The following is a 25990-nucleotide window of genomic DNA, read 5'->3' on the forward strand; positions in this document are numbered from 1 at the left end:
GTCTTAAGAGGATTCTTCGCGAGTGAAACCACAAACTCTTTGGACTTCAATCCGGCTTTAAAGGTAGTTAATTGTACCTTGTCATCAGTTTCGTCTACTTCTAAGGTTTCTCGAGTGACGCATTTCACATAGGACCTCATGGTCTCTTTCTCCCTTTGTTTGATGGTGAGTAAGTGGTCTACTGGTCAATGTCATAAGAAGGCATTGCCTAACTGCTCAAAGTTGTCGATGGATGATGTTGGTAATTTCGTGAACCACTCCCTTGCAGCTTATTTGAGAGTGGTGGGGAAAGAGATACAGAGCATTTTGTCAGGAGGTTGTTAAAGGCTTAGTGTCGTCTTAAAGGTGTTAAGGTGATCCAGGGGGTCCTTGAGGCTGTCAAACTGTTCAAATTGAGGCAGGTGAAATTTCAACGGCACTGGGAATTCTAGGACTGCCACTGTAAAAGGCGAATCTGTTGTCTTGACCATCCTATCCAGGCTTCGATCTGTCTTCCCTTTAATGGCATTCCTTAGCTCATCCATTTCCTTTCTCATCTCTCGGAGAAGATCTGAGTTTTGTTCATTCGGAGTGGCCGGCCTTCGACGGTCACTCCTTCTTTGACTATCCTCGTTGTCTTCTTGACTGATCCTGGATTGATTTTCCTCTTGTTGAAGTCGTAGCCACATCTCCTGATTCTGTCTAGTGAGCTTTTCGACACTAGCTACAAGTGCCTGGACTTGTAGGGCTAATGCTGCAGGATCCTGGTTGGACTCCATTTGAACTTAGGAATTGATTGAAAATTATGCTTTCGAACCTAAGTGCGTAAATGTCGTCCCCACAGACGGCGCCAAACTGATGAAGTAAAAATCATCAGTCTTGTAAGTTTGTCCAGATGGAACTGGATCCTCGTCATTGTCCCTGCAAATGTGAAACAATGGCTGCCTTAAGGTGGCCACCGGTGTGGTGCTTGCCACCATGCCTCTGATGCCAAAGTTTGTATATAGAAGTTTTCTAGAGAATAATAAGAAAGGACTGAATATCAGAGTGTCTATGAATACTTTTGGATGAGTCTATGTACCTGGTTTATCTCTGATCAGAGTGTATGTATACAGCTTCATGGTTCCTAGCCGTTGGGGGCCTTGATTGTGGCTTTAGTGCCTTTTTTTTTACGCCTTTGGCCTTATGAATATGAGTTTTGATGAGGCTTCAACAGTTTGCTAACTATTTGGTAACTGTCCAAGGTATTGATGGCTCTTATGAATGGCTCTCCTGTGTTCGTGCCAAGGTGGACGAGTTCATTTGATGAGATCGTTCAAGGAAGTTGAGTTTGTTAGTCCCATTACTACTAATTTCGAAGACTTCAAAGGCTTGGTGTTATGGATCCTGTAGAAGAAGAATAACCTAGAACCATTCGTTATGATCGTGTGGTCGATATGGAACCAGAGGAACTAAGTCCGAGCTCAATAACCAAACTTCAGTCTAGACCAAATGGCCCAACTCTTGAAGGATCGATAGGATGAGTTCATAGCAGTGCAAACTCCACCAAAACCCAGGACCCCTCATCATTGTGTTTTATGGCATCCCCCTCCTTTTGATTTGCTTAAATCAATTTTTATGGTGCCACATTCACAACTGAGAATAAATCTGGCATTGGAGTTGTAATTTGGAATAGGCAAGGTCTAGTCATTGCCTCTCTCTCCTAGATCCTACCCTAGGTGTATAAAGTAGTGGAGATTGAAGCCTTAGCAGCTGCTAAGGCTCTACAGTTTGCTTCAGAATTAGGCATTTTAGAGGCTATATTGGAAGGTGACTTGGAGGTGATAATTAAACCCTTTACAGAAGATGTTGACTCTTTGACAACTCATGGTTTGTTGATCTAAGATGCAAAGTTTTGTTCTAGATCTTTTACTCCATTACATTACTCTCACACTAGGAGAGAAGGTAATATGGTTGCACACAATTTAGCTAAGTATGCAATAAATGTCTTAGATGATGTTGTTTGGATGGAGGATGTTCTACTATAAACTCTCAATGTAATTCAAGTGGATTTAGCTAGCTTTTCTTAATAAAAGTTTAGTCTTTTCCCTTAAAAAAAAAAAAAAAAAATTTGTTAGGGAAAGCAAATGGATTTAGTGAATAACATATAATTTTTTTAAAAAAAAAAATTTATAAATGGTTTAATTTGACAACTAGTCACATTGTTGTATGAATTATGATGAAGTGGCTCCTAAAATGGTAGCAACTTTAGAACCTTGCATTAATGAATATAACAATCAAACAATACATCAACTAGATTTCAAAAAGAAAAAGAAAAGGAAAAAGTAAACATGAATGTGTTGGCCTAATAAATTGATGCTTGTTATTATCGGTGATGCGTAATAAATTAAAGGGGAACTAAGAGTTTTGTAACTTAACTTATACCTTTTGATTTTTCTAATAAAGGTTTCTACAATTCAAATTCCTAAATTATAATTATTGAATTATCAAAAAAAAAAAAAAAAAAATATATATATATATATATATATATATATATATATATATATATATATATATATAGAGGGATGCATCACAAACCACACGTTGATATGGTGAGTAAAATGATTGCATTTCATCGAAGAGCGATGTTATATGCGTGAAGAAGTGGCTCCTAAAATGGCAGCAACTTCAGAACCTTGCATTAATGAATATAACAATCAAACAATACATCAGCTAGATTTCAAAAAGAAGAAGAAGTAAATATGAATGTGTTTGCCTTATAAATTGATGCTTGTTATTATCGGTGATGCCTAATAAATTAAAGAGGAATTAAGAGTTTTGTAACTTAACTTATACTTTTTGGCTTTTCTAATACAAGTGTCTACAATTCAAATTCCTTAATCCCTCGTTATAACTATTGAATTATAAAAAAAATATATATAAAGGGATGCATCACGAACCACATGTTGATATGGTGAGTAAAATAATTGCATTCCATCGAAGAGTGATGCTATATGTGTGAAGAAACATTAAAAAAAAAGTGATGACAAATGATATTCACCAAATAGAATGAAATGAGGCATATGTTATATATGTATTTTTCAAAGCCTTTTATTTTCCAAGAAAGCATTTCCCATGAAGGAATCTTTAGGGACAAATTTGAGAAATGAAAGTGCGTGGTGCAAATTGTTTTTTTCGAATAAAACAAACATGCGTAAATTGCATTTTCCCCATTTATCCATTGGGTCATTTTTAATTCCCTCATAAACTATAAAATCAGCCTATATCCCCCCTCCATTATTTAAAATAGACAAATATCCTCTCATGGTTTTAAAAATCAGATCGTAGGCAAAATCAAATTTGCTTTTGGTTCCCGACTTTTGACCAATTTTTTCTCAATTTTTCTTGGTTTTAGGCTTTTTTTTTTTTACTAGACTAGCCTCAAGTTCCCGGTTCAACTAGTCAGACCGCTAGGTCCAATCTGGTTTTTTAAAACATATAATGAAATATTTTGATTCTTTTAATATTCATACCGAAGTTACTAAAATACCCTTGAGGGGGGCAATTGTAAATGGTCCAATAACCCCAATAGTTAACATTCAAAGAATCCATATTGGGCCATTTGGAGTTCCTCCCTCAAGGGTATTTTAATCAATTCAATAGAGAATATAAAAGAAATCAATAGATTATGATTGATCTAAACAACAAAATGGACTACAATGGGCTGTATGCTTATTTTCAAAAGTTAAAAGAGGACATTGTGAACGACCCAATAGACAAAGGGGTAGGTGAAAGTATAATTAACCCAACAAATATTATTAGAGGATGGACAGAATCATAGCATTTCCCAGGAGGCTTCTTAGTTGCTCTGAGTTGTAGGCTTGGTGTTATGGTTGTACTTTTGATTTCTATACTTGTTTATCTGATAAAACTTCCTCATCCATCCAAGAAAATCAAAAACAGTGCTGGATAAGAAAACAAAATCCAATCATCAGAATTAATAATTTGATCTTTTCCTTAAGGAATCTTCCATTAAAAAATTTAAAGGTAATAAACCTCATGTGCTAGAAGCTGTAGTACGCTTGCAAGTTGCAGCCATACCCAATTTGTCTCAAATTACTTGAAACATTACTTTAAAAACTTTCCTTATTTACGCACCAAACTAATCCATAACAATAAGTGCCGAAGCAGTCCCTTGATGGACACAATGAGCTCAATTGACTTGAAAAAATGGTATAGGCTTGAAATTCTCATTTTCATCCATCACAACATTTTGGCGAAACCATACTATTGGTCCTTGAAGTTTATTCTGTGAGCGCAATTGGTCTCTCAAGTTTCAAATGAGCACTATCAGTCCCTCAAATTTTAAAAGTGAGTGATATTAGTCCTTCTGTTAACTGTCGTTAGTGAGATTGTCTATATGGCTAACGGAATAATGACTTAACATTTTTAATTTACTAAAAGTACTTACAAATTGATGTGGCAACTTAAGTGTCTTATGTCATTTTTAATTGATTTTTATTTATTCTAATGGAAAAAAAATATTGGCTTTAGCCCCACCCTCTCTTCCCCTATGTAAGTATTTCCCTTTCACTTCACTATTTTTCAATTTTCCGATCAAGTTGCCAGAATACCTCAGAGCCAACAAAATATGCTGGAAAAACTCAACAAAAATCAAGAGCTGAGAGAAGTCTAAGGTTCGGTGCAAGCAACCCAACAAAGAAGATTTTGAGTGCAACAAATGTGACAAGCAACAAAGATTCTCACAATGACTGCCACTGGTTCAGGGTGGAGAAAGAAAAAGGACCAATATTTCTTTCATTTTTTTTCCCAGATAATAAAACATGTATATAATACTTAAAATTCTTCAAATATTTGAAAATTTCTAACTTTCATGCCTTAATTTTTGAACTTTCAAATACCACACCTAAGTTTCTGTTTGAATCCTTATAACTTATTAGTATCTGAAACAATTGTAATCCATTGCTATGTAGTTGATTCAAATAGGATCTAGATTTGGAGGTATATGGAGTTGTTACTCTTTTGTCTTTTTCCATAGGGCTTCATATGCATCGTGGAAATTTTGAATTAGGTTTGAAAAGAAAATCAAAATTATATTTAGATTTGAAACCCTAGTGAAATTGAAACAAAAGGGGGACTTTAGAAAATATTTTGAAATTGAATAAAGTTATTCATCGTTGATTTTGACTCATAAGAGACGTTGATATTGTGAAAATGAGTTAGCTGAATTAGAGTTTGATATTGGGTATTTTCTAGGAGATGGTAGACGAAGAACATGAGAGAGAAAGGTTGAGGGGAGAGATATACAGCTTTTAATTTTTTTAATTATTAAGTTTTTACCAAAATGATAAGGACGCTTGGACATGTAAAACTATTTTTTAAATCACTTACGTGGCATAATAAGTTTGTAAAACTTATATATACTAATATTTTTAGAAATTTCTAATAATTTTTATAATTTTTTAAATTAAAAAAATGACACATCATTAAAAAAAATGACAAGTCATTACTCAGTTAGTCATATAAGTAACATTATTAATTGCAGTTAATAGAGGATTAACATTGTTCATTTTTAAAACTTGAGGGACCAATAATATACACTTGAAACTTAAGGGACTAATTGTACTTACAAGGTAAACTTCAGGGACCAATAATGTAGTTTTGCCCAACATTTTTAGAATGTTTTATGGACAGAATGAAATACTAAGGGTTTGTTTGGATACCGTTTATTTTACTGAAACTGAAAACTTATTACTAAAAGTACTGTAAATAAATGTGAAAGTTACTTGAAATAATATAATGAGACCCATAAATAGTACTAAAAAATACAATGAAACCATAAATAGGAACAAAAATAAATAGAATGTTATAATTTTAAAACATTCTAAAAATGAAAAATCCTTACTAAAAAGGTCGGCACACTTCTTTATATCAAGTAAAAAAAAAAGAAAAAAAAAATTTTTTCCACAAAAAAAACAAGTTTCAAAAAAGTAAAAAACAAAAGAGTCAAAGCAGCCTAGGCAGGCATGCAGCTGGCACCAGGTAGAGAGAAAGAAAAAGAGGAGAAACTAAAAATTGTGTGAGAATCGGACGCGAGAGTCGGACGCGGGGTTGGGTCTCCTTTCCTCCTTTCTTCACTGACCGCCAAAGACTGTAATCAAAATTCCTCTCTCACAATTACTAGCAAATTATATAAACAAACACAACCTCTCAATCCTCTCTCTCTTTCTGTTTTGTCTCTCCAATTTTCATCATTTCTTTGTTGTAATTGGAGAGACCCACATTGTGACCCACAAAGCCAAAAAAAAAAAAAAACAACACACTGATTAGGGGATGATGCATAGGCCAAACGATCATCGCTCAAGATCTGCCAAGCCGCTCACCATTCATGGCTACGCTCAGTCTGGTGACCTTCTTGGCTTTCAGAGGCTACTCCGTGACAACCCCTCTCTTCTCAACGACACAAACCCCGTTGTAAGATCTCCCTTCTCTTCTCTTTTCTTTTTGGGTCTATGTGTTTCTTTAAGTTTGTGGGTGAATTGGGTTGTGATAATTGTATTGTATCAATTAATTTGGAGTTTGAAAAGTTTGAACTTTGGTGGGTTAGGCAAGGCATGTCTTTTTATTATTATTGTCTTTTTTTGGTGATTTGGAAATGTTTTTAGTAGGGTCTATGTAGATGTAATTTGGTTAAATATAGAGAAGTCATAAGCAGCCCCAAATGATGTTTTAATGAGATCCAAGGACAGAGATGGAGATGGAGATTGATATAGCTTGTTCACAATTGGGTTACTGGTGAATGAGTTTTCTATCAGTGTGCATGAAGGATTGCATTGATTCTTTACTCTTTTTAATCACACATTAGTTATGAGGGATCTAATTAGTTAAATTCACAATGAGCTCGCATAATGTGTGTCATGTAGTGATAAAATGGACTTGGTTTAATTAGACTAGAGAAGTTATCATTGCTGAATAGGGGTATATGGATATAAAGAATGAGAACGCTATAGAGTAGGTAGGATGAGCACGGATCATATGAGTAGTAACTTCGGGTAACGTAGGTGTGGAATTTATAAATAGTGGGTATGAGCTATGAGCTATCATTTATTTTGTTAGGCTTTTTCTTTTTGTTTATATTTGCATCTAGTTTTTTATAATATATCAAGGACTATGCTTTATCATGAATTTAGTGCATTCCTGAATCTGCATGTTTTACACAGTTGTTTAATCTTCTTTTTATGCATCCTTTTATTTTATTTATTTATTTTTGGCTTGATTGCAGATGGCACAGACACCACTTCATGTTTCTGCTGGTTACAACAGGGCTGAGATAGTTCAATTTCTTCTTGATTGGCAAGGGCCAGGAAAGGTTGAGTTGGAAGCCAAGAACATGGTAGGTAGATTCATTGTAATTATTTTCCTTTGGCAAAAATTTGGATGATCTAGATCGTTATGATGCTTGGATTTTATTTGAGCTTATGTTCATGGACTTATTGTTTTGCTTTGCAGTACGGAGAAACTCCATTGCACATGGCAGCAAAGAATGGGTGCAGTGATGCTGCACGGTTGCTTCTAGCTCATGGTGCTCTTATTGAATCCAAAGCAAATGTGCATTTTCTTCTCAACTTATGATTTATTTTTAAAGAGCTTGAGTTAACTCAAGGGTTTGAAATTGTTCTTATGTCTTCTTTTCCTGTCTTATTGATGCAGAATGGAATGACACCATTACACCTTGCTGTTTGGTACTCACTTCGAGCTGAAGACTGCTCTACTGTCAAGACATTACTCGAGTACAATGCTGACTGTAGTGCTAAGGATAATGTACTGTGGGTTACAATTGCATGCCATATTTACATTTCAGTAAAAAATTATACTGTAGTAAATTGTAATACTTTGGATTGCAGGAGGGCATGACACCTCTGAATCATCTCGCACAAGGCCCTGGAAGTGAAAAGTTGCAGAAACTATTGCACTGGCATCTTGAAGAGCAGCGAAAGAGAAAAGCAATTGAAGCATGCAGTGAAACTAAAGCTAAGATGGATGAACTTGAAAATGAAATATCAAATGTAGTAGGTTTGCATGAGCTCAAAGTACAACTACGTAAATGGGCAAAGGGGATGCTTTTGGATGAGAGGCGTAGGGCCCTTGGGCTGAAAGTCGGCGCTAGAAGATCCCCACATATGGCGTTCCTTGGCAATCCTGGAACAGGTAATTTCTAGAAAGATTGTTTCTGGCTCATGATGATATTTCTATATTTGCTGTCAACACTGCTAATTTCTCTTTATTTTGCTACACTATGCTTTCTGTATTTTGAAGACAATCTCATCATAATGGGTGAGTAACCTCCCTTGAACTTTGTGGAAATGTTATAAACCTCCTATTTTCAAAAATCACACTTAGCCCCTTGAGGTTACTAATTATATTTTAGGTATCTGGATTTTCCTGATCATATAACCAACCTAGGTAGTAAATACTATATGATGAGATTTTAATTTGAACAAAGTGTATTTTGAGTTAATTTGCAATGGCACATAAATGATCATAGGGGTTATCCGTTAATATTATATATCAAAACCTCAAGGGGTGGAGTGTTGTTTATGAAAATGGGAGGTTTATGATATTTCCTCAAATCTCAATGGTGGTTAGTATAGTTCACCCCATTATAAAAATATAAAACATGCGTTGTTTTGGCATTGTGTTTTTATTGTGTATAATCACTAGATTTTCTATGTACAATGTGAACTTCTTGAGTTGATTTGATAAAAATCCTATCCAAACTATTTGGGATCAACTAAGTTTCCTCCCTCTCCAGTCTCCCCTACCCCACCCAAACCAAAAAAAAGGGACATACTTTAGGTAGGGGCTTGCTGGTTGTTAATTATGTTATGTTTGTGTACTTTATGTCCATCCATGTATTTGATGCTCATTTTCTTCTGAAACCTGGAATATTTTCCAAGGGATTTTAACTGCTGCTTTTTGCCACACCACTTGCTTTGATTGTATCAAGAGATTACTCTATTCTATCTTGTTTAATTAACTGGAAAAACATGATTATTATTACATTCAACAGGTAAGACTATGGTAGCTCGAATCCTTGGAAAATTACTCCATATGGTGGGAATTTTACCAACTGACAAGGTAACAGAAGTACAGCGGACTGATTTGGTTGGAGAATTTGTTGGTCATACTGGGCCAAAAACTAGGAGGAAGGTACTCTACTGGGCTTTATAAAATGTTGTTATGTTTCTCCATTTATTTTATTTTATTTTATAAATAAATGGGTAGGGAGAAGTACGGGTGCTTTACCGTAGCAAGCTAATAATATAACACCATGCACAGATTAAAGACGCAGAGGGAGGAATTCTTTTTGTGGATGAAGCATATCGACTGATACCTATGCAGAAGGCAGATGATAAGGACTATGGATTGGAAGCCTTAGAAGAGATCATGTCTGTCATGGACAGTGGAAAAGTTGTGGTCATCTTTGCTGGGTATAGTGAACCGATGAAGCGTGTCATTGCTTCTAATGAAGGTTTCTGCAGACGGGTGACTAAATTTTTCTATTTTAACGACTTCAGTTCAGAAGAATTAGCCAAGATTCTCCATATCAAGATGAATAATCAAGCAGAGGAGAGCTCATTGTATGGATTTAAGTTACACACTTCTTGTACTGAAGAAGCCGTGGCAGCACTGATAGAGAGTGAAACAACGGAAAAGCAGCGTAAGGAGATGAATGGTGGTTTAGTGGATCCAATGCTAGTTAATGCTAGAGAGAATTTGGACCTGAGGCTCTCTTTTGATTGTATAGACACAGATGAAATTCAGACTATTACCCTAGAAGACTTAGAAGCTGGTCTACATCTGTTATCACGAGTGTCATAGTCTTGGATAAGCTATGACAAGAACTCAGCAAGCATTCTTTTGGCAGCCTATTAGGACTTCTTCAAATTGAATTAGGAAGATTTTTATCCATACGCCTTTCCCTTATTTGCACCATCTTGTAAGGATTAGCTGCAGTTACTGTTAAAAGATGTTGAAGCAGGCATGAGTAGCACTGATAGCTGGTGGGCCTATTTCCAATGAATTGGTTTAGTATCCTTTTCTTTGTAATTGAAAACTTCACGGCATCTGTCAATGGTGCATGAAATCTTTGCTGGGTGGGTTCTATTAAATTCATTATTTTGATTGATTTATTTGTGTCAATAAAATTCTTTAAAGGATCCATTTTTTCTTTTTATTTGATGGATATCTAAATTCACATTGTTCTTTGAATTGTTCAGCCAAACAATAAGATATTGCACAGTTGCATGCATTTAGATCATTTTCATTTGTTTACCACTTTCTTTCTTTACTAATTTTCTCTTCATAGCTGGTTTTGTGCACTTAAAGTCACAGGGAATGAAGTATGAACGGTTGGCGCAGTTGTTTGTTACTTCAATATATCTGTCATATATGTTCAAAATATGCTTGTGGGAGAGCTAAAATTTTCTCTATTCGTTCAGCCAAATTAATCAGATGAAAAGCTTAAAAGAGTAACTTATGATTTTGGCACCCAAATTTTATATTAAAGTTTAATTTCTCCTTTTAAACTGCTAGTTTAATTGAGATGTTTTGAAAATGGTTCTCATTACCTTCTTCTCAAAAAAAGAAAATGGTTCAATTTTGTCATTAACCTCAAATTCCTTTTAAAATTTGAGTGATTTTTTGTGAATTTTTTTTTATAAAAAATAGACTCATTTAAATTGTAAGTGGTTTTGATCCGTTGTAATGTAACACCCAAGAGTTCGTAAGATATTAGTATATAATTTTGCCTTTGAATAATGTATTATATGTGGTAGCAAGGATAATAATAAATAGTCTTCAAAACTTTTTTTTTTTTTTTTGAGAAGAAAGCAGTCTTCAAAACTTTAATTATTAAAAAAAATTGATAAAATTAATAATTCATTAATGAAATAAAATTCAGACACATTGTTTTGTTTAAGAGAAAAAACAAATAAACATCTACGTGGCAACATTTTTTTTTTTTTGGGCTGAAGATCTAAATGACAACATTGAATCATGGATGTAGTGCAAAAAGCATAGAGCCAAGTCCTTGTTGTCCCAATAATTGAAAATCAAATGTTCAAAGTTCATACTTCAAAGCCTTCCGACTTTTGCGTGCAAGCCAGAACTTTTTCAACAATATATTTATACTTCATAGTAAAACATGAAGGAAAAAAAAATCATTATATAATTAAAAACACCAAACCCCAAAGAAAAAAGACCATACAAATATAATTATTAATTATATCAGTTTCTAAAAAAAAAAAATATAAATAAATAAATACCATACAAGTATAAAAGTATTATTGTATGGTACACAAACTGTAATAACCGCAATAACCAGAACGAGAGTCTCGCTGGAAAATCCTTCATTCTCTAGTTATCCAAACATCCCCAAAACACACACACACACTCTCTCTCTCTCTCTCTATCTGCAGAGAGAAGTATGGTCTCAGGCTCTTTGTCAATACTCTCTTCCACATCTTCATTTCTATCCAATTCCAACACCGATACAGCTTCCACTTCCATATCCACTAAACCCAGACCCAGATCCTCCAACTCCTTCAAACGCAGCCTTGGCTTCCCCAAACCTCTCAATTTGGCAATCCCCAGAGCTTCGTTGAAACAGCTTATTGAAGATGGCTCTGCAGAGCAGTTTTTGCAGAACAATTCCATTGCAGACTTCATGAGGTTTAAGAAGGGTGATGGTGGTGTTGATGGAGGAGGCACTGCGGAGTTACAGACTGCTGTGGTCAGCTACAGAAAGAAGTTTCCTTGGTCCCTTTTGCGCCCTTTTCTTCAGGTATATACAATTCAAGATGGGTTTTTTTTTTTTTTTTTTTTTTTTTTTTTTAAATAAAAAATAAAATTTCACTTCAAGCGGGTGTGTCTGTTTCTTATCTGGGTTGTTGTTTTGACTCTGAGATTCTTGTTCTTTTGGTGGTCTAGGTTGATTTGGTTTCGACGATTCACATTGCGGATAAAGAGTATGTCTATTTGTTTTTATAGAGTTTCAATTACTATTGTTCTAAAGTTTTGGTTTGTAGCTTGATTTGTATTTGTTGGTAATGTATGCTATTGGTTGTATGTGTTGGTATTATGAGATAGGTATAGGATATTTGGAAACAAAAGTGGCAAAAAATTAGGGTGGTGGTGACATAAGAACATGGTGAATTCTTATAAAGATAGGTTGGTTGAATCTGAAACATGTAGTCTGAGAGTAACACGTTTAGACCCTGGTTTTACGGTCTATGTCAATTTTAAGCTAATACTAGAATTTAAGCCCAATTGTTAATGTAATTAAACAATTTACATATGCATGGATAGATAAACAAAAACAATCAAGTGAAAAAAAAACACGTGAAAAAAAAACTCTTTGGGACCCATAGCACCAAAAGATTCACTAATCACGAATAGTTGCAGCAGATATCACTTACAAAATCCTTAAAGCTAAGTAATGGCTACGTACTTGAGACTCTAGCTCCTGTTAGCAACCGATTCTTCGAATCCTTTCTTCTTGATTATCACCAGATCTGCAAGTTGATCTGCCATCCGTAAGATCAGGTCTCCTTGGTCACTCCAAGGCCTCTTGGAGATTTGGGATTGTTATCAAATAATTCCTAGCACCTGCAAACACTCAAGACTCTGAAGGTTACTTTGTGTGTGATGGATTTAATCTCCTCTCATAGTAATTGACAATTGGAGAGGGAGAAGGTAGAGAGATGAAAAGGGTTGTAGTTCTAGGGCCCTTGGGTTCTCTCTAGCCCTTCAATATGGGAATTGGGTGTTGAATTTTGTTGGAAAAGAGAGATGTATAGTGAGGCCGCTGGAATAGCAGAGCAATTTGTAACTGAATTCTCTCAAGTTCTATGATTTTCTTACAACTGGGAGAGATGTGAGTGAGGGGAGAACTAGCTGTCAAACTGAAATTCAAACTTCTGATTTCCTCTCTTAATTTACTTGCCACATTGAATTTCAGTCGAATGAAATTTCGTAGCTTCCAACTTCAATTTCCAGCATTTGGCCTCACAAACCCATTACAAATTAAAACCCACAATAATGCATGAGTAGAATGTAAAATTGAAATTTGAATTACATCCAAACTTGGCACGGGATTTGCCAACACACTAAGGGTCCTAACATAGTCTAATGAGGAGGAAGGATAGGATGGAATTTTTATTATTTGAAAGTGCCTTCCACCAAAAGCGACAAGTCGCAGATTCAAGTCTGGGAATTAGTCTCTCCAAAAAATATTAGGGGTAAGGTTGCCTACTATGACTTCTCTCAGCTCCCACAAAAGTGGGAGTTTTGTGCATTGGGTATAATATAGTGGAAATTGCTTCTTTTTTTTGGTGGTTGTGAAGACCTTTTATGAAATAAACTCTACATCAAGATTAGTAGGCATTAGATGTAAGCTTGGTTTATCATGTTGCATAGGGTAAATTAAACAATTACAATATGTACAGGGATTGAGTAGTTGTATCAACTTTTCAAGCCTAAAAATTAGATTAAAGAAGTGGACAGAGAGTGTGGTTGGAGGATATTGATGAAGAGTTAGACTACAAGGAAAATCTGCATTGTGGAGACTCTTCGGACATCTATGTTTGAGAGAGCAAAGGTGAATGAGGTACCGTAGCACTCATATGGATTGGTAAGGGTGACATCTTGATAGTAAAAGATGTAAGTATGAGAAGGGATGGCAGAATGTTTGCACTGGTTAATTAAGTTATTTGGTGGTTTTCGGAATATGTGAAAGGTGATTATGTTCAAAGTAGTGTCTTTGTTTCTTTTTTTGTTCAATCGTGCTGTGCTATATGATATTGAATGTTGGGCTATTAAAAAGCAACATGTTCATAAAATATGTGTACTTGAAATGAGGATTTTAAGATGGATAAGTGGAAAAACAAGGAAAGATAGGATAGGAAATGAAGAATTTTGTTTACATCTATGGATGGCTTCTATTAATAAAAAAAAAAGAAAAAAAAAGAGAGTAATAGTCACTTGAGGTGATTTGGTTATGTGCAAAGGAGAGCTAATGCATCAATGAGGAAGAGTAATTTGATTTAAGTTAAGGAAACGAAAAGAGGTAGAAGAAGACCTAAAATAGCATTAGTAGAAGTAGTAAAAAAGGTATGTTAATTAAGGTAGGTGACTGAGAGTATGATTTTAGATGGGATAAAATGGTGGAGAAGAATACTTGTGGTTGACCCTATTAATTTGTTGAGGATCCTAGCTCATCCCAAAAGTGTTAGGACTAAGGTTTCGTAGTTGTTGTTGTTTAGTTATAAAATCCACATTTGAGTATAAAAACATATTAAATCTGGATCATTTCTCTATAAAATTGTGGCATGGAGAGATGGAACAAGTGGCCAAAACAATGTGTTAAGTGCTGAATTCCTGTGTGCTCATTTGCCTGTAGAACTTTGGCTTATTATACTTTCTCATGAGAAGAGACGTGGAAATGGGATGGTGGGGTTTATAAATTAGGACATTTGATTCCTCCCTCAATTTAAGCTTAGAATTGGAGTTTAGGGTTTAAGTGTCTTTGTTTCTTGCTGAATTGACTTGTGAGTTGAGAGTGTTCTCTTTGGTTAGCAATTAAAATTTTGAGGCTACTAATTATTTTACCTTGTTTTCTTTACTTATTACTTGATGTTCCACTGTATAGCCTTATGGCTAAAATTTTGACTTAATGAGTATTAAATTCATAGGAAGGGGATTTATATGTGTTTTTTTTGTGGTGATTTAGGGGAAGATGATACATTCTTGACTTTATGTTCAAGCCCTTTCTGAGTTATTTTTATGACTCACTCCCTTGAATAGTAATTACTTGCTGTTTTGTTGACCTTTTTTCTTACTAAAGTATATTTTCCGTAATAATATCAATTCAAATGATTCTGATCCATATGTGCAGATATTTTGCAACCCTCCAGAAGGAACTTGAACCATATGACTGTGTCCTCTATGAAATGGTGGCTAGCAGAGAGAGTTTAGAAAACAGAAGAAACGCCACTGCTACAAAAAGACTTAAAGGCTCACGCTCACGAGGTTTTAACATCCTGGGATGCATCCAGCGACAGATGGCTCGAGTTCTTATGCTTGATTTCCAATTAGACTGTCTAGATTACCAGGCTGAGAATTGGTACCATGCAGATCTTGACTATGAGACCTTCAAATTACTTCAGGTCTGTTCTTTTATCTCCTCTGCTTAAACTGGTCATGTCAACTAGTAATATTAGCCAATGAACTATAGTTCAAACGGTACCTCCTCTTGTAAGAGCAAGGTGGTTGTGGATTCAAGATTCACTGGGAATGCAAATATAACTACCAATAAAAAAAGTAATATTATTATGAGGTCATTGAAGTGATTGACATTTTCTTGCTGTTGGGCTCTAGTTCAAATGGGACCTTCTCCTATAAAAATGGGTGGAGGGTGAGGTAATGGGTTCAAAATTCACTAGATGTGCATATAACTTATCTATATAAAAAAAGTAATTTACATTTGCTTTGAGTTAATTTATTCCATTCTTCAGTGAAATTTTACAAGTGGGCTAGGTGGTCTAGAGATGCTTTATCACCAGGCAGGTGGTGCTCTTTTCAAGTATGGACATGGATTTATCTCCAACTGCATGTCACACTGTTTTTTTTTGCTTTCATTAAAAGCTTTTCCTCTCTTTCAAAGTCTCGGTATCAGTCTGGATGCATCCCTGCTGTTGTGCTTGCCCTATAACTTGTAGTGATGGCCTTTTATATATTTGTATATAATAATATTGTATTCTGTGTATGCGTGTGTTTTCTCTTCCTGTGGTTCAAAGTTGAAAGTCCACCATATTTCTTAATAATTTGTGCTCTCTGCATCTAATGCCATCCTATCATTTCTTTTCAGATTGAAAAAGGTGAAAGTTTTTTTACTTTTGCAAGAGATATGACTCTTCGATCAACAAAAGCTATGGTGCAGCCCCCTTCAATTCCAGAAGACCTTGATCCTTGGAGAACCAAGCTTCTATGGGCTTCACGTGTGCTTCCTATGCCACTTGTTGGCCTTCTCATTATTGGAAGTGTTTGTGATACGGGAAGCCAGGCATCAGAATATCCAGAACTGGAAGCCTTGTCTAGGCTTGATCTTGGTGCTGCAATGAAGGTCTTCTTGGCAAAGCGACTAACATCTGAGTAAGTACTATGTATTTACCAGCTTCTTTCTTTAATTTCTCTATATATCCTTCTACATTTTAATTTTATTTGATTCAGGCAGTGATGGTTAATGTTTGATATAATGCTCAACTGATATTTTACTTTTAGAGTTTTGTATTATTACCTAGTTCTTTGTCATGTAGTTCACATAACTATTAATTTAATTATCTTGGAAATCCAGTGAGAAACCAAGAAAGTATATGACATCAATCTCCAAGTGTTTCATTTTTAGATTTGTAAAGAAAAGGCAGCCCCACTCGGTGCCCTTTGGCAGAGAATTGGGGTGGATCATCTAGTTGCATCTTTATTTAGATAAGGGTAAAACTTAGGTATAGTTTTTTAGGTGTTGTATCTGATGCCACAGGTTTATTTATTTGTGTGTATGTGTGTGCATGGGGTTGTGAAGGTTTACACAGGTGACAGCAGACGTAGAGGAGGGATCTGTTATTATTGGTGAGAGGAACAGAGCTGCGTTAGAGGCACTTAAAAGAGCAATGGATGAGGGCAATAATAGGATTGCCATACTGTATGGGGGTGGCCACATGCCGGACTTAGGGAGAAGATTACGAGAGGAGTTTGACCTAATCCCTAACCGAGTGCAGTGGGTAACAGCTTGGTCTATAAGGAATCGGATTCTAAATAGCAATTCCCTTCCATTTCTTAAGACACTGGCCAAAGTCTCAGGTTGGCCACTAAATCGCTACCAGACATTGGCACTGCTCATCTTTTCCTCAGTGCTGGCAATAGATCTTTGGTTTTGGGAGCTCTTTTTCGGCAATGTAGTTAACTGGATCGCGCAACTTGTATCTGAAGTTTTTCAATATGTTGATAATGCACAGGTGATGTGATAATTGTAACTCATATGCATTTACTACTAGACATTCTTTATAAGCTTGTGTAAATATTTTAAACTTGTCTGATTAATAGATTGTAAATCACTTGGTCAGTCCAAATATTAAGTATGATTTTTTATTGACGAAGTTTTATTGGACATCATTGTGGTAGAACATCAGCCTTACACTAGTTCAGTGTGTCTTTTCTTTGCATAACATTTGGTTACTTCTAATTGGATATGGCTAGAATTAATAGTTGTTGCTTTCTTGGTAAAAATATCATAGGAATATGTTCGTTGGCCATCTCCCTCTTTTCTTTTCCTTTTTTTTTTCTCCCTAAATACAATTTAGGGTTGAAGTTTATAGAAGTGAATCAGTGTGTTAGTCAACTGTCTGAAAATATGTAGTAGAGCATGAAGTAAGTACTAAGTAGAGCCATGAGGGGAAGTGCATGAGAACTAGGATGTGGAGTCAACCGGGCCATCAGGGGTGTCGCAACATGCCAACACCACCCTCCCAAGTCCCAAGTAGGAAAAAGGATACTGGATACCTGCTGCATGTATCTGAAAAACTGGATAGCATCCTCCTAAGTAGACAAGCATTGCCTAATTGAACCTTTTGCCTTGAATGTAACCCAGAAGGAATACCGTGAATAAAGAGCTATTATAAGTTGTAACCCTTAATTAATCCAACAATTATCTCATGCATTGGTATATTTATCTTTCCTCTTACAATGTGTGAAGTGTGAACCCCATAATTGTGTGGAACCCGTATGGAGTGAGATGGTGATGCACATAACCGATGCATGAGATACTCTCTCTAGTTAATGATCCCTGCTCTTTAACTGAAGTCTTTTAAATGAAGTTGTACAGCATGAAGTGGAGGCATTCTTGTGGCACATTTAGGATCAAAAGCCAAAATGGATGCTCATGAATAAAGCCACTTTAATGGTCTGTTTGGTTTGAGGGGAAGTAGAGTAGAATAAAGTAATTTTGGTTCAAAATTAGTTTATTTTCAATCAACTTTACTTTACTTCCCTCCACTCTCAATCCAAACGGGCCCTAAAGGTAGAGATTGTAGCAAGATTAATGCATCCAGGACATTGCAATAAAGTTACCAATTTGTGCAAGCTTGCGAGAAATGACAATGTTGCTCAAATGCTTAGAAATGCATACATCCTAATCGATATATTTAAAATACACTATTCATTCATTCATCTTGATACACAAACATTGAAATAAAGTGCGACTCTTGCTAAACAAACATCATAACCATTGCGAGACTTCAGTCCTCAGTACAACTAAAACGATAAATTCCAACTTACAAACAACAACCTTTGAAAACTTAAGACGAGGCTGTCAGGCTGAAGCTCCCTTCTTCCTCGGGCCTGGCTGAGTACCTATACCCCAAAAAAAAAAAAAAAATGTTGAAAAACACATAAGCCAATGAAACTGTATCAATCCAAGGGTGTTAGACACATGAAGGACCCGATTCAGTAAATCCAACTTGGAACTAGTTTTTGTCTTGTTTTATATGAAATTCGAATGAAAAACTGTCAAATTTAGAACTAATTATTCCGTAAATCGCAAAAATTACCAAGCTAGAGAAATAAATACTTATAAAACGAATAAAACTAGTTATTATAGGGGCTGATTTGAGTTCATGAGTTAATCACTTAACAGACAAGCCCAAAAAAACACAACTGTAAAAGAATATTTGAATTATATTTGTTTGAATATAATTATGTAGATAATAATGATTTTGTAAAAATACCATAGACTTGGACTATAGCTAGTAGCTACTACTCAAAAAAAAAAAAAAAAAAAAAAAAAGTTACTGTGGTTGTATTTTGTTATATATTTATATATGTTGAGTTCAGTTCATTATAATACAGTAACGTGCTTCTTCCGTTTTATGTGGTACTAATTTTTTTTTTTTGTTTAGAGTTTTAACTTATGGTGTCAGTTCCTAATAATAGCTCTTAATAATAGTTCTTTATTATCAGACCAATATATAATCGGTTTTTGATATAGTTAGGAATTGAACTCCAAATTTCTTATTCCAACTAACTAATAATATAAAAGGTCATGCTAATGGGTGCTCTTTAAAACAATGGTTAACCATTCATTTTAGGAAAGTTTTTATAACACTTTTATAGAAAATGAAAAAAACTTTAAAAACATTAATTATTTTTTTTTTCCATAAATTTTTTTTTTAAAAATAAATTATTAACCGTTGAATTCATTAGCATTTTCCTAATATACAAGGCAAGAGAAGTAAAAGTGTGTACATTCCGTTAGTCAGTAAATATATTTATTACCTTGTCTGAAGTTGTACTTGAAGCAGACAGCAACGTAACGCAAATACCTCATTCTACCGGTTCCAGTAGTCTTCCTCCGGATCGCCTTCTCACTCCAATTGTCTAATAAAAAAAAAAAAATAGCATTGAATTTACAACAAACACTCCACACACACAGCAGAGGTAGAGCTCAATGCAAAATATTAAAAAGGTCTTAGGTCTTAGCTCTTACATCTTCTGATACGGCTAGCAGGGAAGCCACAAGAAGCACAACGACTCTTCTGAAGATGAAACCTATGACGGCCGCACCGCACGCAGAGTGTGTGACTCTCGTTCCTCCTCTTTCCGAGGCTTCCTGTTCCCTTCCCCTGTTTAACAAACAACAATTTAATTGATTCACTTTGCTTGCTTAGAAATTAAAAAAATAAATCGAAAACATAAAAATTGAGAGTATGGATGGAGTAGTAGATGGTAAAAATTATTACCATGTTGTTGCGATTGCAGAGACCTTTGAAGATTTTTTTTTTTTGCTCTCAGCTCTGGCTCATGACGGTGCGAGCTGCATGGGACGTGTTTTTAATCTTTTTCAAGCAGTGCGTTTTCTTTACTAAACTACCCTTAACCTCCTCAGGAATTACAGCGAGAGAACCACTATTTTAGCGCTTATAATTATGTATTATTTTGGGTAAATTCTGCTACACTTTTGGGTAAATTCTGCTACACTCCAGTGTGTCAAGTGTTTTCAGTTAACTGAAAACGTGAGTTAAACTTGATGCCTAGAAAAATCTTTGTATTATTGTCCTAAGAACATAAATTGATAAATATATTACAAATTCATAATCTTCAAATTATCATTTGAATAATAACATTTCATAAAAATTAGATTTCATCATAAACCATAAATTAAATTACGAGTAATACATTGTTGGTGCTAAAAATACATCTCATAACATGATAAGAAAATTACAGTCAATTTATGTATAATTTAGATGGCAGAGTTGAGGTGCAGACTAGGTCGCTTTCTTATGTGCAAGAAGTGTTGAAAATTTAGAGAAACATTGACGCAAATCTTGTTTTTGGCCATAAAGAGACTTATTCAACTTGCATACATGCTCCCCTTGCTATGAATCCAATTTGTAAGGAAATATAAGCCTTTTCATATAAATTACCATGAAGAAAGACATTGTTAACATCTAATTGAGTGTGATACAAACCTTTTGTAGTAGCAATGGCAAGAATGTTAGGAAACCTTATAGGTATATATGGATAATAATTATTGTAACGTTGCATTTAGTTAGTTACAATTCCAAGCATGTTAATTACATTTAACATATGTTGAAATTATTAATGCACATGAGGAATAATATAACCATTAGGATAAGGCCAAGTGGGTCAATAGAATAGTTTTATGATTCTATAAATATCTACTTGTAATCACATTTCCATTTATATTGAAAAATAAACCAATTGATTTCTTAGTGCATTTCCCCTCTCTCTCTCTCTCTCTCTCTTAGTATTTCTCTATGGAGGGTAACTACCTCGAATTAGGTCAATTTCCTTACAATTTTTCATACATTCCTCTACAATTCCTAACTATCCTCATTAGGAATCATTCCTAACAAGTGATATCAGAGCCGTCGATCTTGAGATGACCAAATCTATTGCAGCTCATCAAGCTTTCATGGAGTTTTATTTCAAAGGAGGAGATCCTTTTTGGTGGCTTGTCAAGCTTTATGAATTCTTTGCTCTAGACAACACACCACCACATCGCATGGTTTCTGATGAAGCGTGAGTTCGTCAGTCGAGATAGGCAGATGGAACCAACCTCCTGTCGGCGTGAATGTATTCTCTAAGATGGTCACCGGTGTGGTGCCTGCCACAACGCCTCCGATGCGAAAGTTAGAATATGAAAGCACTTTGTGAAATGAAATAGATAAGCAAGATAATAATGGGCGTTTCTTAGAGTGTGTATGTACCTTCTGTTGTCAATGTGAGGGCTTTATATATGTGGCTTTGGTTGCTAGCCATTGTGGTCGTTAATGCATTTCTTAGTAACGCCTCCTGCCTAATAATGAGGCTTTTAATAGGCTCCCAATGATCTGCCTGGCTGGTTTTGTAACTACCCAAGTCATCGATTGATTATATTGAATGATTTCCCTATACTCGTCAGTGATGACTGGTTTCTTCGTCATTCAAGACGACTTCGTCATGGGTGTTGGCTTCGTCTAGGGGATGTAATCTCATCATTCCCATCAATTGCCCCCTAGGTTCTGTGGTCGTCTATGACGTGTCATGAGGACCATAGAAGATGAAAGGTTTTCCTGAGCTGTCTATGACTCTTGGGGTTTTGCTCCGAATTTAATGCGCTAGTGGCGACGCTACACGCAATGTGGCCACGTGACGCGTGCTAATCAGTGGAATTAATGGCATGACCCTTAGGTTTCCCGCTATTTTTCAGTTTTCTTGGGTCTTGGTTTCAAAACTTTCCTTTCCTTCACTTTAATCATTTGTTCTGAGTTTTATTTTTCCCATTTATTCCTGCGACCGCTTCGACCCTGCTCCGAAAATATCTTTTGAATTTTTCTGGTTTCAATCGTTCATTCTTCAAGGTACGTTCCTCTTTTCTTCCTCCTCTATTCCCCTTTCCTTCATAACCTTTTATGAGTTCCTGATTTTTTCTTTGCCCTTTGCTTTGTTGTTGTTGCGTTTGATTTTTGGGTTTTTAGGATTTTATTCCCCTTTTCATGGTCAGTTCTTCTGAAGTTAGGGTAGCTTGCCCCTTGGTTTCTTTCTTTTTTGCTCGCTTAAGGGCGGCTTTGGGTGTTTCCAGTGACTTTTTCCCTTTGGTTGGGGACTTTATTTTTGAAGGTTGTGGGTTGAGTGTGGTTTTAGGGGAGCTATCTCTAATATTAGGCCAATCACTTGCTTGGTTTGAGGGTGAAACGAAGAGGATGTCTGAGGTGAGATCTAGCGAACTCGAAACTAGGTTGTCGTCTAGCGATGGCCCAGTGGAGGGCGATACGGCCGTCTCTGCCCCTCGTCCAGTTAAGGCTTTTTACGCCCTCGAGGAGGTGTGTGGGCTGGATGCTGATACTGTAGCTAGGTTTAAGGATAGATTTCAATTTCCTGAATGGGTTAGTGTTCGTCGGCCCGGTAGTGAGGATTGGGCCTGCCACTTCTTCCCTGGTGAGGTGTGCTTCTACGAGGCTGCTTTCACTTGTGGGCTTAGGCTACCCGTCCATCCGTTGGTGATGGAGCTTTTGGGTTACTTTGGTATTGCTCCCGTGCAACTTATACCCAATTCATGGAGGATAGTGATCAATTGTATGGAGATATAGTTGGCCGCTTACGGGGATATGATCAAGGTGAGTGAGCTCGTCTACCTTTACCGTCTAAAAGAGTCAAAAGAGTATGGATATTATGAGTTAGTACCTTGGGCGAGGGGGACTAGGATCGTCAAGGGTTTACCCTCGTCATTCAGGTATTGGAAGTCCTGTTTCTTTTTCATGTCTGGGGACGATTTTGAGACCCCTTCTAGCAAGGCTTGGGGTGATATCCCAAGGTTGCTCCGTCAGTGGGGAACCCTAAACTTAGGTGTGTCAATGTTTCTCCTCGTCTGTTAATTTTCATTTTGCTTATGTGGTCGTCTCTAACCCCTTTAGTTGTTTCTTTGGCAGTTAAGAGACAACCCAAGTTAAAAAGCAAATACCAGGATCGTGTTGAAAAGGCGATAGAGTACGCCAGGACGATTGAAAGTTGGGAGGACCTTGTAGATCCACGGACGCTTGCATTCTATTGCCAAGGCCCGGACCCATCTCCCTACGTCTTGCGCAACATCGACATTGAGGGAAAAAAGAGTAAGTATTGACTTTGTCAATATTGATTTCCTCATGTGTGCTTGGATCTTTAAGTGTTTTTTTCTTTTTTGTAGAGATGACGACTAGGTTCAATAAGGACATGTACGCTAAGATGAGGTCCAAGAAGGACGAGCCTTTGTCTAATATTGGGAAGAAGGGGGTCCGCGTCACGGGGAAGGGCCCATTCGTTCTCCCAGCTACAGACGCCACTCCCATCGTCTTCGGAGTTGAGAATGTAAGGACAGCTTCTCTGGCTACGTCGGTTGAAGAGATTCCTACTCCTTCCTCGAAAAGGCAGCGAGTGTCGAGTAAGGAGAAGGAAAAGGAGAGAGTTGGTTCTACCATTTGGGATGACGAGGGTATGGCCGTGGAGTGGGCACATGGGGTTGTGAATGTTGAGGACCTCAAGGTCTTTTCTGGGGTGCCACTCAACGTAGTTACGAGTCAACACGTACACAAGATCGTCCAAGTAAAATACTTTTGTACTTTCTTTGTTCCTCCTTTTTTTTTTTTTTTTTTTTTTTTTTTTTTTTTTTTTTTTATACTGACAAACTCAGTTTCCTTCATCAGGTGTTGGGGGAGAGTCTCCACATTGCTTCTGAATGTCTTACCCAAGAGGCTAAGGTGACATCTTTGGCATCCAGGATGGAGGCTTTGGAGAAGGAGAACTCCACGTTGAAGAAGAAGCTTATCGATTTAATGGATGAAGCTGCCACTTTGAAGGAAAATGTCAAGGCCTTGAATGCCGATCTTAGGGTTGAGCGTCAACTAAACTTGGAGAAGGACGACCAGTTTCAGGCGGCCAAAGAAAAGCTCAAAACCATTGTTGCTAGGTCCGTCGAGGCCTTCCAGCAAACTGAGGAGTATGCCACAGTGCTCTTCAGTTGGTATTTCAAGGGCTTCGAGCTTCTGCAGAGGTACCTCGTCAAGCATCCTACTGGAGTTGACTTGCCGAACTTGGATCTTGAAGTGGTGGATCAAGAGATGGCGATGGATGAGGCTGCCCAGTCTTCGGCCCCTGAAGGTGATGCCCTTGAGAAGACTCCTAGTGATAACACTTCTTCTGGTGACACCCCTGCCATTAACGATCCTTCTGGTGACGCTCCCACTGATGCCTGGACCTGACATTGCTTATGTGATTGTACTTTGTTGGCACCTGATATGTTTGTGGTGTTTTGCGCTTGTTCGTATCTTGCACTTAGCAAAACTTTTAGCTGTGACCTTTTCCCTCCTTTCGTCATTGATTTGCTACTTAATCTGCAACTCGCAATCCTTCAGAGGGGCTTGGATACAGCCTGAGCTTTATTTTGATTTGTTGCAAGGTACTTGTCTTTTTTTTTTTTTTTTTTTTTTTTTTTTTTTTTGTGTGGATCCGTCGGTAACTTGCATCCGTTAGGCGGAATCTTGTCACTTGCGCCCACTAAGGGATTGTGCCTGCGTTAGTAGTTTACACCCATCAAGACGGAGTCTTGTTACTTGACTAACACCCATTTAAGGGGTTTTGTAATGTTTGTGGCTTCGTCAGTAAGTTACATCCGTCAAGGCGGAATCTTGTTACTTAGCCTTTTGACTTACGCCCTTCCAAGGGATTTTGTCATGTTTGTGTATTCATCAGTAACTTACATCTGTCAGGGCGGAATCTTGTTAGCTTTTTGACTTACGCCCTTTCAAGGGATTTTGTCATGTTTATGGCTTCGTTAGTAACTTACATCCGTTAGGGCGGAATCTTGTTGCTTAGCTTTTTGACTTACACCCTTTCAAGGGATTTTGTCATGTTTTGGATTCGTCAGTAACTTACATCCGTCAAGGCGGAATCTTGTTACATAGCCTTTTTATGTTGTACAGTTGACTAGACCTGCTTACAGAAAGACATTAGATAAATAATTCTTTTGTTAATTTCAGGAATGAATATATTTGTTTGTTACATCTAGTGGTAGTACTTCTTTGAATGCTCAATGTTCTATGGCCGAGGGAGTCTCTGTCCGTCCATGGTTTCTAGGTGATAACTGTCTTGCCTTAAGTAGTGAATGACTCAGTAAGCCCCTTCCCATGTGGGACCCAGCTTTCCTTGGGCAGGGTCTTTAGTCGCTGTTGTGATCTTGCGCAGGACGAGATCACCTATGTCTAGTCGTTTGAGTTTAACCCTCTTATTGTAGTATTCGGCCATTTTTAGCTGGTACTTTGTCATCTTGCTGGAAGTTTTGTCTCTTACTTCGTCCAAACAATCCAAGTTGACTCGCAGTTCATCGTCATTGCACTCTTCGTCAAACGCATCTCGCCTGGTGCTTGTTACTCCTACTTCAACCAGGATTACTGCTTCGGTGCCGTAGGTAAGCCTGAAGGGGGTTTCTCCTGTTGGGGTTCTTGCCGTGGTTCTGTAAGCCCACAGGACATTTGGTAATTCTTCTGGCCAAGCGCCCTTCGTGTCGTCCAGCTTGGCTTTCATAATCTTGAGTAGCGTCCGGTTTGTTACTTTCGTCTGTTCGTTTGCCTGAGGATGCCTTGGGGATGAGAACTGGTTCTTGATTCCAAGGTTTAAATAGAAGTCTCTGAAGCCTTGGCTGTCGAACTGTCTCCCGTTGTCTGTTATAATCGTCAGTGGAATCTCGAACCTGCAGATTATATTCTTTCACACAAAACTTCGAATTCTTGCCTCGGTGATAGTTGCTAGAGCTTCTACTTCAACCCACTTTGTGAAGTAATCAATAGTAACTAGTAGGAATTTTACCTGATCTTTACCTTGGGGTAGTGGACCGGCGATGTTGATTCCCCATTGTGTGAATGGCCAC

At 36.9% G+C, this 25990-nt stretch overlaps 3 protein-coding genes across 3 annotated transcripts; 2 read left to right on the forward strand and 1 right to left on the reverse strand.

Moving 5' to 3' along the window:
* Nucleotides 1–6012: 6012 nt before the first annotated feature.
* LOC115976944 (ribulose bisphosphate carboxylase/oxygenase activase, chloroplastic) lies at nt 6013–10241 on the forward strand. Its single transcript, XM_031098516.1, has 7 exons — nt 6013–6453; nt 7262–7372; nt 7489–7587; nt 7690–7800; nt 7884–8187; nt 9050–9189; nt 9319–10241. The coding sequence occupies exons 1-7, from the start codon at nt 6313–6315 to the stop codon at nt 9859–9861; spliced, it is 1449 nt and encodes a 482-aa protein (XP_030954376.1). The 5' UTR covers nt 6013–6312; the 3' UTR covers nt 9862–10241.
* A 1095-nt stretch (nt 10242–11336) lies between these two features.
* Nucleotides 11337–17193, forward strand: LOC115976945. The gene is made up of 5 exons (XM_031098517.1): nt 11337–11824; nt 11971–12008; nt 14936–15206; nt 15908–16191; nt 16619–17193. The coding sequence occupies exons 1-5, from the start codon at nt 11468–11470 to the stop codon at nt 17058–17060; spliced, it is 1392 nt and encodes a 463-aa protein (XP_030954377.1). The 5' UTR covers nt 11337–11467; the 3' UTR covers nt 17061–17193.
* A 1055-nt stretch (nt 17194–18248) lies between these two features.
* Nucleotides 18249–19888, reverse strand: LOC115963530 (60S ribosomal protein L37-3-like). The gene is made up of 4 exons (XM_031082564.1): nt 19830–19888; nt 19577–19712; nt 19366–19467; nt 18249–18444 (listed from the first exon to the last, which is right to left on the reverse strand). The coding sequence occupies exons 1-4, from the start codon at nt 19830–19832 to the stop codon at nt 18404–18406; spliced, it is 282 nt and encodes a 93-aa protein (XP_030938424.1). The 5' UTR covers nt 19833–19888; the 3' UTR covers nt 18249–18403.
* Between the last annotated feature and the right edge of the window lie 6102 nt (nt 19889–25990).

The sequence above is a fragment of the Quercus lobata genome, chromosome 2 (assembly GCF_001633185.2).
Source record: "Quercus lobata isolate SW786 chromosome 2, ValleyOak3.0 Primary Assembly, whole genome shotgun sequence".
In the NCBI taxonomy this organism is placed as follows: Eukaryota; Viridiplantae; Streptophyta; class Magnoliopsida; order Fagales; family Fagaceae; genus Quercus; species Quercus lobata.

Excerpts from the sequence above, each read along its gene's own strand:
- LOC115976945 (XM_031098517.1), top strand. The coding sequence starts at position 11,468 with ATGGTCTCAGGCTCTTTGTCAATACTCTCTTCCACATCTTCATTTCTA. Across the intron at positions 11,825-11,970 it reads TTTTGCGCCCTTTTCTTCAG|GTTGATTTGGTTTCGACGAT; the intron begins GTATATACAATT and ends TTGGTGGTCTAG. Across the intron at positions 12,009-14,935 it reads ATTCACATTGCGGATAAAGA|ATATTTTGCAACCCTCCAGA; the intron begins GTATGTCTATTT and ends CCATATGTGCAG.
- LOC115976944 (XM_031098516.1), top strand. The coding sequence starts at position 6,313 with ATGATGCATAGGCCAAACGATCATCGCTCAAGATCTGCCAAGCCGCTC. Across the intron at positions 6,454-7,261 it reads TCAACGACACAAACCCCGTT|ATGGCACAGACACCACTTCA; the intron begins GTAAGATCTCCC and ends GCTTGATTGCAG. Across the intron at positions 7,801-7,883 it reads ACTGTAGTGCTAAGGATAAT|GAGGGCATGACACCTCTGAA; the intron begins GTACTGTGGGTT and ends TTTGGATTGCAG.
- LOC115963530 (XM_031082564.1), bottom strand. Across the intron at positions 19,468-19,576 it reads TGCTAGCCGTATCAGAAGAT|ACAATTGGAGTGAGAAGGCG; the intron begins GTAAGAGCTAAG and ends TTTTTTTATTAG. Across the intron at positions 18,445-19,365 it reads CAAGTACAACTTCAGACAAG|GTACTCAGCCAGGCCCGAGG; the intron begins GTAATAAATATA and ends TTTGGGGTATAG.